Here is a 13709-nt window from a genome sequence, read left to right as displayed (position 1 = left end):
AAGGTATGGACTGTCCCCATTTCACAGCATCACCAAGTCTCAAAACCTAAAAGTTCAAAGGCCTTTCCAAGATCTCCTGGCTCACACTGCACTGGATGGTTTTTTCGTTTTTTAATAAATCAACAAGCATTTATTAAGCACCTACTGTGTCCTAAAGGCGCCTATATTCTAATGGAGGAGACATATTGGTACACACGAGATCTCAGGCTGGGCTCCATCACTGTAACATCAGCCCTGGCAAGTGCACTCACATCACACCTCTTGCTTCCTTTTCTCTTAGGAGCCATCAAACTAGACCCTCCCTTGGTCCTCGAATAGGCCTTGTCCTCTCCAGCCACTAGGCCTTTGCCCAGGCTGTTCCCTCTGCCAGGGGTGACATTCCTCTCCCGTCTCTGCTGTAGAAATCACACCAGCCTCCCCCGCAGCTCAAAGGTGACCTCCCGGCAGATGCCTCCCTGGATGCCTCCCTCCCCCGTGTACTCCTGGTGTCTTCTCACGCATCTCCTCCACAACATACTTGACGAGGGCAACTCACTGCTCTGGCAGGGCAAAGAGCATTGGACTTAGAGTCAAGCAGACCTGGGTTCGAATCCAGCTTCTGTCACTTACTACCTGTGTGATTCTGGCAGCTGGTGACACGGTGCATGGAGCCCCTCTCCCCTTCCTCTCTCCTTCCCTCCCTCCCCATCTCCTCTCTGGGTCTCCCCAAGGCTCCTTCCAGCTCTCAATCCATAACCTCCTATGACTGTGTGACTTTGGCCATATCACTTCCTGCTCTGGGGCTCAGTTTCCTCATCTGTAAAATGAGGGGGTTGGGCCGGATGGCCCCTGGGGACCCTTCCAGCTTTTGATCTAGGGTCCTAATAACCTACTGGTCTGCCCTGTTTTCTGTCACCCTAGAAAACTGGCCCCTGTCTCAGGTATGCCCTGGCCCGCTCAGGCCTTGGAGCCTCTGAGAAATCCTGTCTTCCGCACTGCCCGCCCCCCAGGCCGCCCTGGCCCTGGCTCAGAGGCCTGTGGTGTCACCACCACCAACCAGCCCCATTCCCATCCACTGACAGTTCCTGGGGGAGTGGGGGAGCTGGAGGGCGGAGAACACGCCCCTCGTTCTTAGCCTATCCCGGCCAGCTTCCTCACGTAGGCGGCCTCGGGGCAAGGGTCCCAGGCCCTGGGGCTCGTGCCCTTGTCCCCAGGGCCCATCTGCTGCTCTCTCTTCTATCTCACCAAAGAAGCACATGTTGATGAGATGGGGGGATGGGGACTGAGCCCAAGCAAGAGAGCGGCTCTGAAGGCAGGCTTGGCTCTATCAGTCGGTCAACAAACAGAAATTCCTCTGTTGTTACTTATTATCTGAGGCACCGTGGGGGCCTCGCAGTCTCGGTTCCCCACTTTTCCATTCTGGGCCTCTGTTTCCTCAACAGTAAAATGAGGAAATTGGGCCAGAATCACTGAGGTCTTTCGGTCCGCCCACAGGACCCTTCATTGCCCACCTCCAGGCCTTTGTCCTCTTCCTCCCATCCACCACCCCCTGGAATCCTCGGCTCCCCTTAAGACTCAGTCGAGCTGAGTTGAGTGCCACCTCCTCCAGGGGGCCTTCCGTGCCCTCTACCCCCTCCCAGCTCCTCCAGTCTTATTCTGATCTGTTCTGATTTGTGTCCGGGTTATCACCTCCCATCAGACTGGAAGCTCTCCGAGGGCAGGGGATGTTCTGGCCTTTTACTGTATCCACAATGCTTGGCATATAGTAGGTGCTTAATAAATGCTCTTTCACTCGTTCTTTCATTTATTCAGTTAACAAGAGGCTCCCTCACAACAGGCTTGGAGCCCTCCAAGGTCAGGGAGCTCACCACCTCCCACGGCAGCGCCGCTCTACTTTGGGGCAGCTCTCACTGTGAGGACATTGGTTCTGACATCTGGCCTACCTCTGCCTCCCGGGGCGAACGCCTCTCCACCGCTCCTGGGTCTGCCCTCCTGGGCCGAGCAGACCAAGAACTGAACCTCTTTCCGTTGCCCCGCCCTCTCCTCCCCCTGACTCTTCTCATCTTGGGGCTGACTATTCGTCCTGGTCATCCTTGGCCTGTCAATGTCAGTCAGTCAGTGAACGTCTGCTAAGCACCTACTGTGTGCCAAAGCTAGGTCCTCTCTACAATGAGGGGCTGCATCATGAGGCCTCCGGGGACACTTCCAACTCTGGATCTATGAGAGTGTCCAGAGGAGGGGAAAGAGGATGGGAGGGCCCAGAGGCCATGGCAAATAGCTCACGCACTCATGAAGCACCTACTGTGTACCAGGCCCTAGGCTAAACACCAGGATTACAAAGAGGGAGCAAAAACCAGTCCCTGCCCTTGAGGGGTTACATCCTAATGACAGAGACAAGGTACGAAAGTCAGCACAAGCAAGCTAAGGACAGAAGAAAGAGGTGAGGGGACCAGCGGCTGGGGGCATCAGAGAGCCTCCTGGGGGAGGTGGTGTGTGAGCTGAGTCTTAAAGAGAGCCAGGCATTCTAAGAGCTGGAGGTTGGGAGGGAGGGCAGGTGTGGGGAACAGCCAGTGCAAAGGCGCGGAGGTGGGAGATGTGGAGCAGCATGGATGAGAACTAGCAAGCTGGCCACCGAGGCTAGATTGAGAGGGAGGGAGGGAGCAGAGCGTTAGAGGGCTGGAAAGGATCAAAGGAACTAGAAGGCTCGGGGCAGGGGAGGGGGGCAGTCAAGATGGCTTCCTAAGGGCCATCCTGGGAGGAGAGGGCAGAATCAGGAGCACTGCGTGGAAACTGAAAAGGAGCCTGGGGTCAGGGGAGACCTGCTAACATTGAGAGTTGTCTCTACTCATTGGAATGTAAGCTCTGGGAGGGCAGGCACTCTGTCCTCACTTGTATGTCTGTATGTCCAGGACTCAGCCTCATGCCCAGCACTCAAGATGTGCTCTGGGCCTTGGCCTGGCAGGCTAGAGGACCACTGGTCGGGTCTGTTTACGTGAGGATGCCCTTTGTGTCTGCTGAGGACCACGTGGAGCCAGCTGAACGGGCCGGCCCAATGTTACGGAGGAGAGAGGCCTCAAAGCTGGGCCCAGCACTGGGCCCGTCCTCATCTTCTCCACCCCCTTGTCCTTCACCCTCCCCGGGGCGCTAACACAGCCAGAGAGATGGTGGCCTCGGGGCAATCTGACCAGCACAGGCCGGTCCGACAGAAGGCAGTGTGGCCTTGAAGTCAGAAGACCCGGATTCGAATCCAAAGCTAACCCCTCCTCGAGGCATGACTGAGGACAAGCCACTTACTTCACCTCATCAGCCTTAGTTACCCTGTCTGCAAAACGGACGTAATAATCCCGGCACCGCTTCCCTCGTCACCAGGTGGCTGTAAAAGTTAATGGGCCGCAGAAATAGGGCTGTGATTCCAAATCGTGAACGTTATCACACAGTGTTTTTCAAAATCACAAACATCATTCATGGCATTACTCTGAGGTGGCTGAAGACACAGGGGAAGAGAGAGGGGCTTCTCAGAGCATCACCCCCACCCGGCAGACGGGGCTCATTTCCTGAGCGAGCCTCTGTCCGTGGCCTCAGCTCGGCCCCCGTCGTCTGCACCGCGGCTGGCCTGGGCGTTGGCGAGGCTTTGCTCAGTCCTTGGTGACCTGGCCCCACTTCCCCGGCCCTCCTAGGGCTCTGTCTGGCCACAGGCTGATTCAGCAGCCACCATCGGCCTGCCCTCCCAGCTGTCATGGGGGGAAACTGGAAGGCCCAGCCTGGCATCTCAGCTCTGATGCTTAGCAGCTGGCCGGCCCATCCTGGGCAAGTCAAGAGTCCTGCTTCCGGCGCTTAACTAGCTGTACGACGAAGGGAAAATCACTTAATCTCTCTGAGCCTCAGTTTCTTGATCTGCAAAATGGGGGTGGGAGGAATCGATAGCGGTAAGGTATACAGAACACTGGACCTGGGGTCAGAAGCACCAGACACTTACTAGCTGTGTGACCCTGGAAAGGCATTTAATCTCTACCTGCCTCAGTTTCCTCATCTGTAAAGTGAGGACAATAATAAAGTGAGGAAAACAATAATCTGTAAAGTGAGGACACCAACCTCCTTAATGAATTAATATAGGGAAAGCATTTTGCAAATCTAAAGCCCAGTAAATGCTGGGCTTTATTATTATTATTATATAGATTATTGTTATTATCATATATTATTATTATATATTATCACATATTATTATTAGTAAATGCTAACTCCGAGGATTCTAGATGCACGCTCCTATGACTTAGAGTCAGAAGAACTGGGTTTGAATCCTGGCTCTGTTATCACAGCCTGTGTGACCTTGGTTAAGTGTGTCAGCCTCTCTGGGCCTTGGCTTCGTCCTCTGTAAAATGAGGGGTTTGGATCAGACGGTCTCTAAGTCTTCCAGCTTGAAGTCTATGACTCAATGAACTCACTTAACCCCTCTGAGCCCTCGTCTTCTCACTTGTAAAATGCGGAGGATAATCCTCGGACTGCGGCAGCGAGGTGGCCCAGTGGATAGACCGAGACGGCCCGGAGTAGGGAAGACCTGAATCCGAATCTGGACTCACACACTCATTAATTGTGTGACCCTGGGCAAGTCACTGTTTGCCTCAGTTTCCTCATTTGTAAAATGAGCTGAAGAAGGAAATGGCAGTTTGCCACTCCAGTCTCTCTGTCAGGAAAACCCCAAAAGGGGTCACAGAGAGTCAGACACAGCAGCAATGACTGAGCAAAAGGCCTTGAACCGCCTTGTTAATAGAGGGAAGGGCTTTAAGAATGGGATAAGGTGGAAGGAGCCCAGCACATAGTAGGTGCTTAATAAATGTTCACTGACTATTTATTCGGTGCCAGGCGACATCAGAGGATCCCAAGACCAGCCCTCTGGAGCTAGAACGGTCCCTCGAGGTCCTCTAGTTCAATTTTACAGAGGAGGAAACTGAGGCTCAAGGCAGGGGAGTGGCTTGGCCAAGGTCTTTACACAGACTGTAAAGCCAAGATTCCAACCTAGGTCCAGTCACTCTAAATCCAGCGCCCTTTACTTGCTACCACTCCAGATGTAGGTTTGAATTCTGTGTGACCCTGGGCAAGTCCTTCACCTTCTCTGGGACTTTGTTTCCTCATCTGTAAAAAGAGGATAATACTTAACACCTACTTCCCAGGGTTATTGTGAGACTCAAATGAGATAGTATTTGTAAAGCACTTAGCACGGGTGCCTGGCACGTAGTAGGTACTTAATAAAAATCACCCACTGGCAAATCATTTCCCCTTCCCTGTGCCTCGGTTTCCCCTTCACTAAAATGAAGCAGACCGCCTCTCAGATCCCTCCTCCCAGTCCTAACTCCTCTCATCCGGTGGAAACCCGAGCTCCCATCCCTGCATGACTCTGATTCCTCTGGGCTGGAATGCTTGATTGCTGCGGCCCTGGTGCTGTGCTGTTTGTCTAAGGGGTCTCCGTTTCCCCCAGACACCCGCGGCTGGCAGACTTTCTTCTGGCCCTCGACTTCCAGCTCTTGCCCAAAGGCCTTTGAAGCTGTGTTTGGTGGATCCTGCCCGAGGAACAGCCGGGTGCCGGGGAGAGAGAACCCTGCCTGGGCTTGGTTTGAGAGCTGGCTTGGTCATTGCCTTTCTGGGTGACCTCAGGCAACCTCACCGAGCCTCAGTTTCTCCATCTTTAAAAACAAATTTTTTTTCCTCCACACTGCCGCCCAAGAGATTCCTTCCTGCAGTCTCCATTCTAGACAAATGGGCCTCCTCTGCCCTGGCCCCTCAACTCCCACCTTTGTGCCCATGCCAGGCACACAGTCCTTCCTCACCTTGGCCTTCCTACAAGACAGGGGCCTCCTCCTACCCAGTGTTCAGCACTCTCTCCCATTTAAAAGAATTTTCTTATACTTGGTCCGGTTCTGGCATTTGTGGTTACCTGTATACACGAGGTTCTAGTTTTAGAGCCAGAAGGGACATGGAGGACATCTAATCAGTCAGCCAAAAAGCATTTATTAAGCGCCTACTGTGTACAAGGCACTGTGCTAAGTGCTGGAGATACAAAGAAAGGCCAAAAACGGGGGTCCCAGTCCTCCAAGAGCTCCCATCTGTTCAATGAGGAGGAGGAGAAGGCAAATTTGGGAAGGAAGTAGTAAGTCCTGCCCTCAGGAAGCTTCTTTCCACTCCAGGGAAACAACAGAAACACTGTCAAACCAGAAATAAGCATTTATTAAGTCCTTCTATGCATTGAACCCTGAGCCAAATGCTGGGGACAGAGAGAAAAACAGAAGCAGAACCTGCCCTCAGGGAGCTTAGATTCCAGGGGGAGAGAACACAAAACATCAATGAAATCAAAACCAAAGGAGTTCCAGGAAATGAGAGGGAGCCCGCAATGGGGAACGCAAAAGGTGGCCCTAGAGTCAAGTCTTGAAGGAATATTGGGGTTTGAAGAGGTCAGAGGTGACGAGGGAGTGCATTCCAGGAGGAGGGGACAGCCTGAGCAAAGGTCTGGAGGTGGGAGATCGAATGCCAAACTTGGAGCACAGTGAGAAGGCCAGTGTGGCTGTAAAGCAGAATGAGTGAAGGCTAGCCCTGTGCAATTAGTCTGGAAAAGGTTCCGGAGCCAGGCTGTCCCGGGATTTAAATGCAAACCCACGGCCCACTTCAGGTGCTGAGTAAATGCTCACAGAATGAATGGAAGGCAAGCTGAAGGCCAGAGAGGGAGAGGACTCGTCACAGGTGAATGGCAGAGTGGGGGTTGGACCCACAGGGCTCCTGCTGCCATCTTGGTCCATGAAGCCTCTCAAGATGACAGATGGCCCTCATGTTTTACACAGACTGATTAGGTCATAGACACTAACCCAGAAGGGCCTTTGGAGGCCACTGGGTTCAATTCCCTCATTTTACAAAGGAGGAAACTGAGGCCCGGAGATCAAGTGACTAGACAGAGTCACACAGGGTCTGATAATAAGCCTCTGGGGCAGGGTTTGAACCCAGGCCTTCCTGTCTCCAAATCCTATGCTCTATTCATGGCAGCTCCTGCCTCTGTTAGAACCAGCTCAAGCCCCCCATCTTCCCAAATGAAGATCCCCCCGCCATGGGGGTTGGGGGAGAGTCACTCCTGCCCTGGCTTCCTCCACCAGGCCCTCTTACCTTGGTCTCTGTCCTCCGGGTGGTCCCATCCTCAGACGTGACGATGGACACGTGGGACGTGGGTGTGCCTGGGTCTTCCTCCACCGTCACCGTCTCCTCGACCATCTCCTGGGGCTCCTGCATCATTGCCAGGGACGTCTGATTGCCTGGACTTTGTTCCTAGGACACAGAGAAGGGACGGGTGCTCAGAGGCTGCCCTGCCCGGACACCGTGGGGAACCACTGACCCCAAACAGCTCCCCTACCACCCCTCAAACAAACACGCAAGCCCTTGGAGTCCTCCTTCAGGACACGGCCACAGCCAATCGGAGGAGCATTCTCGCAGGAGAATGGAAGCTCCCTGAGGACAGGGATGGTTCCATTTTTTGTCTTTGTGCCTTCTACACCTTGTACAATGGCTAGCATACAGCAGGTGCTTAATAATGTCCCTCTTTCCTATCTTTCTGGTCTTCTCACACATTAGTCCCCTCTGTGTTGTCTACTGTCAGTAAATCAGTCAACAGGCATTTATTAAGCACCTACTGTGTGCCAGGCACCGTGTGTCCAGCTGTCCTGCCTCGCGTCTTCACACCTTTGCATTGGCTGTCCTCCATGACAGAGGAGACTCCTCCTCAGGCCTTCCTGGTCATCGCCCTCCATCTACACTGGATGTATCTTGTACAAACCTAGCTATTTAAATGTTGTCTCCTCTGTCAGAATGGGAGAGTAGCTTCCTTTGTTTCTCCACACCATCGGGAAGCGCGCGGCCCATGGTCGGCGCTTAATAATTGCTGTTTGATTGACTGGTTTAGTCCATTGTCCCCTAATGAAATATAACTCAAGGACACAGATTGTTAGGCGTCCTTGCTCCCACAGGGTCTGGTGTATACACCAGGTGCTTACTAATGTTTGTTGAATTAAATCCAATTAACTATTTTCAGCATTTGGCCCGGGACCAGGACCCGGCCTTCATCACCTTCCCTTTCGTTAGGGGGTCTGTCCCAAGGCAGCCCCTAAACCCAGGCATAGCACTAACAGGGAGGGAGGTTTTCCTGCCATCCGGCCTCAGTGGGCCTCTCCACGCCTCCCCCCAGCTCCTGGATCTGCCCCCTGGGGCCAAGGAGACTGAGGCTCATCCTTCCTCCAAAGGGCGCCTTCGGACACTTCAACACGGCTACCATGTCCCTGGAGTCTCCTCTGCTCCGGTACAGAGCCTCCCCTGTGTCGGCTCATGCCCTCCCAATGCCCGCCAATCCCCTCCCCACACTTGTCTGTGTCTTTGCTGGAGTCAGGTGCCCAGAACCGGACAGATGCCTTCCTCTATTAGAAGTAAGCTTCCTGAGGGCAGGGCCTTTGCTTTGTCTCTGTTCCTCTCCCTCCAGGGCTGAGCACAGAGCCTTGGACCTGATAAGTGCCTAACAAATGCCTGTCAATCAGTCTGCGAGCATTTATCAAGCACCTACTGTATGCTAGCTCGGTGATAAGTGCTGGGAATACACAGACAAAAATGAAACATCCCTTGCCTCCAAGGGGCTTATCATCTGCCTGTAAACACACACAGTGACATACACCAAAGTGATATGTACCAAATTACAAATATAATTGTTGCAGTGAAGTGGGAAGGCAGAGCAGTGGGGATGCTGAGAGCTGCCCTCAGCCAGGTCAGGAGATGGAAAGCTTCTGTTTGAGAATTCATTGGCATCCGTGCCCAGCCCCTTGCCAGGGCCAGCCCTTGAATGCTGAGCGCTGGGCTGGGCCAGTTTACTCTGGATCAGAGGTTGGTTTGCCTCTCGGCTTCCGCCCTGCCCTGTGGGCTCCCAGGACCCTTAGGAAGTGAGCGGCAGGCCCTGGACAGCCCAGCAGGGAGCCGCCCTCTCCCCCAACATCCCCTCATCCCCTCCCCCACGGTCACGGCTGGCCGTCACCTGCCGCCAGGGGCAAAGGCTGCCGAGAGTGGGCCAGTCAGTGGTTGCAGGGTCGAGGGTTGGCCTTTGCTCTGACCCTGGGCCTTTACTTCCAGAGGACATCTAGCCCCCACTGCCTTCCTCTTGAGACAGCTCTCATCCCCTGCACATCAAGCCTGCATTTACAACTCATGCTCCACCTTGGGCTTGGCCCCAGAGGGCAGAAAAAGGCTCATCCCTTTGCACGGAACAGCTCTTCAGCTCCTCAAACCCAGCTCCCGGGACCCTGACCCCAGCATTCTCTTCTCCAGCTTCAACACCCTTGCTCCTGTGACTGATGACCAGCTGGCACGCTCTCTGCTTTCCTGCCCATTCTCCTCCCAGCATGCTCCACGTTTTCATCATCATTCATACACATCGGGCACTCAGGGCTGGACCCAAGACTCCAGCTGAGCTCTGATTGAGCCACAAGGCAGCCGGGGAGCTAGAACCTTCTGCACTCTGGCCCCTCAGCCTTCTGAAATATCGCCTGCTAACGCACTACCCACTGCACCATACTATCAGGCCCTGAACTTGTAGTTCTGGGACCTGGGCTTGAATTCTGACTTGGCTGCAAACTGGTCATGTGACTGGAGGCAAATGATTTCACCTATCTGGGCCTCAGTTTTCTCATCTGTAAATGGCAGGGGTTGGGGTCAGCAGCCTCCAAGGGCCCTATGACCTTATTTTAAAAAGCATTTTGTGTACCACCTAGCCTAGGGGAGGCACTTACTGCACGCTTCCTGCCTCATAGACTCTATGCTCAAGGAGCACGGGGGCTGCCCCCACACAGCCCCAATCCAGAGGAGGGGCTTGAGAAGTCTGGAAGGTGGAACGGCCCCTTCCTCGGCTGTAAGCTCTGCGAGGGCGGATCTGACATGCTCATGGGCCAGCATGGGATTCTACATTGGAGGGGCGATGGACGGATGGAGGGACGGATGGACGGATGGACAGACGGACAGATAGATGGGCAGGTGGACAGATAGATTAGATGGATGGACAGATAGCTGAACAGACAGATGGACAGGCAGATAAATGGATATAGATGGATAGATATACAAGAAAGATAGATAAGAGACAGATGGATGGACAGAAAGACAGATGGACAGACAGATGTGTCGAGACAGCAATAGATAGATAGGTAGATGGTTGGATAGACAGATAAGAGAAACAGGTGGATAGACAGACGGACAGATAGACAAATATAGATATAGACAGATGAACAGACGGATGGGCAAAGAGAAAAGACGGATGGATAAATGGATGGCAGACAAGTGGGCAAATGGACAGTCAGATGGATGGACAGAGGGACAGAGACAGACAGACAGAAAACTGAATGGATGAATTGTTTAATTAAACTGAACGTTAGCCGGAGAGGAGGGGAGCGAGAGGGAGGCGCTGGGATGAGAGGAGGCAGGGAGACAGCCTCAGCAGAGGGCAGGGTCAGGGCAGATTGAGTTTAAATAAGGAGATGAGACACCAGACTGGGCGGAGCCTCAGGTCTTTTCTTGGCCGCAGGGCAGGAGGTGGAGGGACACTCCAGATGTGGCCCTAATCTGGGAAGGATGACCACATAGGCCAGCCCCAGAGCTATGCCTCCGGAGGCCCCGGGGTCGGGCTATTTTCTACCCAGACGGTCCGGAAGCCCGGGGGAGAATGGCAAACATCTCCGGTCACTGTCACATTGGTGGCCGAGCCCCTGCTGGGTGAGCCTTCCCACCCACGATGCCACAGGCTGGAAGGGACCACGGGGACCACTAAGTCCAACCTGTATCTGAGCAAGAATCCTCTCGCTAACGCCCCTGACAAGTGGACGTCCACCTCTGCTTGGATGTTGCCAGTGCACCCTGAGAACCGTGAACAAAAGCGCGGCCAGAATGTAAGTGAAGACAACCCAGAAGGCAATGGAAATCCAGTGAAAGCCAATGACCAAGACTGGTGCCTGCCAACAGCTGATGGAACACACCTCGATCTCCTAGGAGAGGTGGGGGGCTGCTGGTGCTGAGTGCTGAATACACCAGCCCAGGCAGCCGGGGCAACTGGCTATGCTCCTCTTTGGCACAAAGGAAGGTTTTAGGCGGGTGGTCAGTTTGACGTGAGGTCATGTTGGGAAGTGATGCTAGTGTAAAAAATGAAGAGGTATCCAAAAAACCTTCTTCTGAATTACAGTGATAAGCCTAGCCAGCATTTATATGCCACTCTAAGACCTGCTTTGCATATGATTTATTTGATCTTCATAACAACCCGGGGAACAGCGGTATCGTTATCCCCATTTTACAGATGGGGAAACTGAGGCAGACAGCAGTGCCATGACTTGCCCAGGGTCGCAGTGTCTGTAGCAAGATTCAAGCTCGGGACTTCCTCATGACGAGTTTCTCGCTCTGTCATCCACTGTGACACCAGCTGCCTCCTGTCACCTCTCAAGTTGTCTCCTTCTGCTTTTGAATGAGTCTCACTGACTAACGTTTCCTGACATTAAGCCTACATCTGAGGAAGCTCGGCGGCATACGGGATAGAACGCTGGACTTGGATCCAGGGAGACCTGAGTTCAAATCCTGCCCCAGACACCAGTTGTGTGACCTGGGGGGGGGCAAGCTCTGGTTGCCTCAGTTTCCCCAACTGTCAAATGGAAATCATAATAGCCCTTACCTCATAGGGTTATTCTAAGGCTCCAGTGAGATAATAAATGTATAACATTTTGTGAGCCTTCCAATGCTCTATCAATGCTGACCATCATTATCTGCCTCTTTGCAAGCTTCTCCCCTCGTTCTGGGTTCAACCTGCTGGGGCCGAGCCCACCAAGGCTAATCCCAAGTCAATTCTCCTTTATGTGCCTCAGTTTCTTTATCTGTAAAGTGGGACAAATGGATGGATGAAATGTCCTTTGAGATTTTCTCCTCTAGCTCTCCATCTGTGATCCCATGATTTTCCCTCAAGACAGTCTCTCAAATACTCAAAAATAGTTCTCACATCCCTCCCTGAGTTTTCTGTTCTGCAGCCTAGCCACGCCTGTCCCTTCAGGCCATCCTCTTGCTGGACTTAGCTTGGCCATAGTCCAGGAGAACTAGGGTCTCCTCTCATCCTCCAGGGAAAAACAACTCCGACTCAGAAGACGGCAGAGGGTGGGATCACAGGCCTGGGCCCCGGGAGGGACCTCAGAGATGACTTAGTCCAGAAGAGGAAACAGGCTCACATGACTTGCCCAGGGTCACACAGCTATTAAGCAGGATTCGAACTCTGCTCTTCCTTAGTACAAATTCAGCACTCAGTCTCTCAGTGTCAAGGCTCAGGGAAGGCAGCTCACTTGAACACAGTGAGCAGGGCCCTAAATTTTAGAGTTCATGACCCAGGTTTGAGTCTGAGAAACTTCTATTTGCCTCAGTTTCCTCATCTGTAAAATGGGGATAATAATAATAGCACCTACAGGATGAAATGACACAATCATGGTAAAGCCCTTAGCACAGTACCTGGCACATAGTAAGTGCCATAGAAATGTTAGCGATTATAACTCCAAACCTGGACAAATTCCTTCCCCTATCTGGGCCTCAGTTTCCTCCTCTGTACGAAGAGAGAGTTGCACTAGATATTCACAGGTCCCTTGTAGGTGGAAGTCCCACAATCCCAGGCCCCAGCTGGTAATTTTTTCTCCAGATCAAGAGCAGGCAGCAGTGAGAGAGAGAGCCCGCAATGCCCGAGCCCATGGGCCCTGCTCCTCCTCATCCATGGGCAGTCATCATTGCCTGGGCAGTTCAGGAAACCAGACAGACTCAGGCCGCCCCCTGCCCCACAGACGCGGGTGCCCTGGGCCAGCTGCCCCAGCACTATCAGATTCTTCTGCCTGCCTTCAGGCCAGTCTGGGTCAGGGAGAGCTGGTGGGGGGCAGCAGCCCTGGGAGGCCATCCTCTCTCATTTTACTGATGCTCAAAATAAAAGGTCCCCGCACAATCCCCCGGAGGACCTCTGGCCCGGCCCAGACACTGGAAACTAACACAAATCCAGAAATCCTTCCCAATGTCCCAATCAAGCCTGGTTTACACGGCTTAGGCTGATTTATGAGGACCTTTGGGGCTCATGCCCTCCAGAAGCACCAGAATTTTCCAGTTAACTGAACTATTTTATATCTGTTGTCTGGCTCAAGACAGGCCTGAGAGGAAGGGAGGGGCAGGGGGGTTGTACTGCTCTCTCCCCCATTAGAATGTGAGCTTCTTGAGGGCAGGGCAGTTCAGAATACCAAACAGGTTAGGGGCCTTTTCAGAGGTGGGCACTAGGGTGCAGCTGTACCCTGTAGTATTTGATGATTCTGACTCCCCAAAGGGCGATTCTGGGTTCTAAGACCCATCCCAGCTCTGACGGTCTCTGTCCTAAAGTCCCTCCCAGCTCTGACATTCCCTGTTCTAAGGCCCTTCCCAACCCTGACATTCCCTGTTCTAAGACCTCTCCCAACTCTGATATTCCCTGTTCTAAGGCCCTTCCCAGCCCTAACATTCCTTGTTCTAAGGCCCTTCCCAGCCCTGACAATCTCTGTCCTAAAGTCCCTCCCAGCCCTGACATTCCCTGTTCTAAGGCCCTTCCCAACCCTGATATTCCCTGTTCTAAGACCTCTCCCAACTCTGATATTCCCTGTTCTAAGGCCCTTCCCAGCCCTGACATTCCTTGTTCTAAGACC

The 13709-nt window shown here is 53.2% G+C and overlaps 1 protein-coding gene across 1 annotated transcript in view; it reads right to left on the bottom strand.

Moving 5' to 3' along the window:
* ARVCF (ARVCF delta catenin family member) overlaps nt 1-13709 on the bottom strand; it is a 115681-nt gene that overhangs the window by 72044 nt on the left and 29928 nt on the right. Inside the window, exon 2 of the mRNA XM_027859417.1 lies at nt 7123-7281. Coding sequence (XP_027715218.1) covers nt 7123-7281 — 159 coding nt within the window. The remainder of the gene's footprint in view (nt 1-7122; nt 7282-13709) is intronic.

This window comes from Vombatus ursinus, unplaced genomic scaffold (assembly GCF_900497805.2).
Source record: "Vombatus ursinus unplaced genomic scaffold, bare-nosed wombat genome assembly UNPS02014167.1, whole genome shotgun sequence".
Lineage (NCBI taxonomy): Eukaryota > Metazoa > Chordata > Mammalia > Diprotodontia > Vombatidae > Vombatus > Vombatus ursinus.
This window is presented reverse-complemented; position numbering and strand designations above follow the sequence as displayed.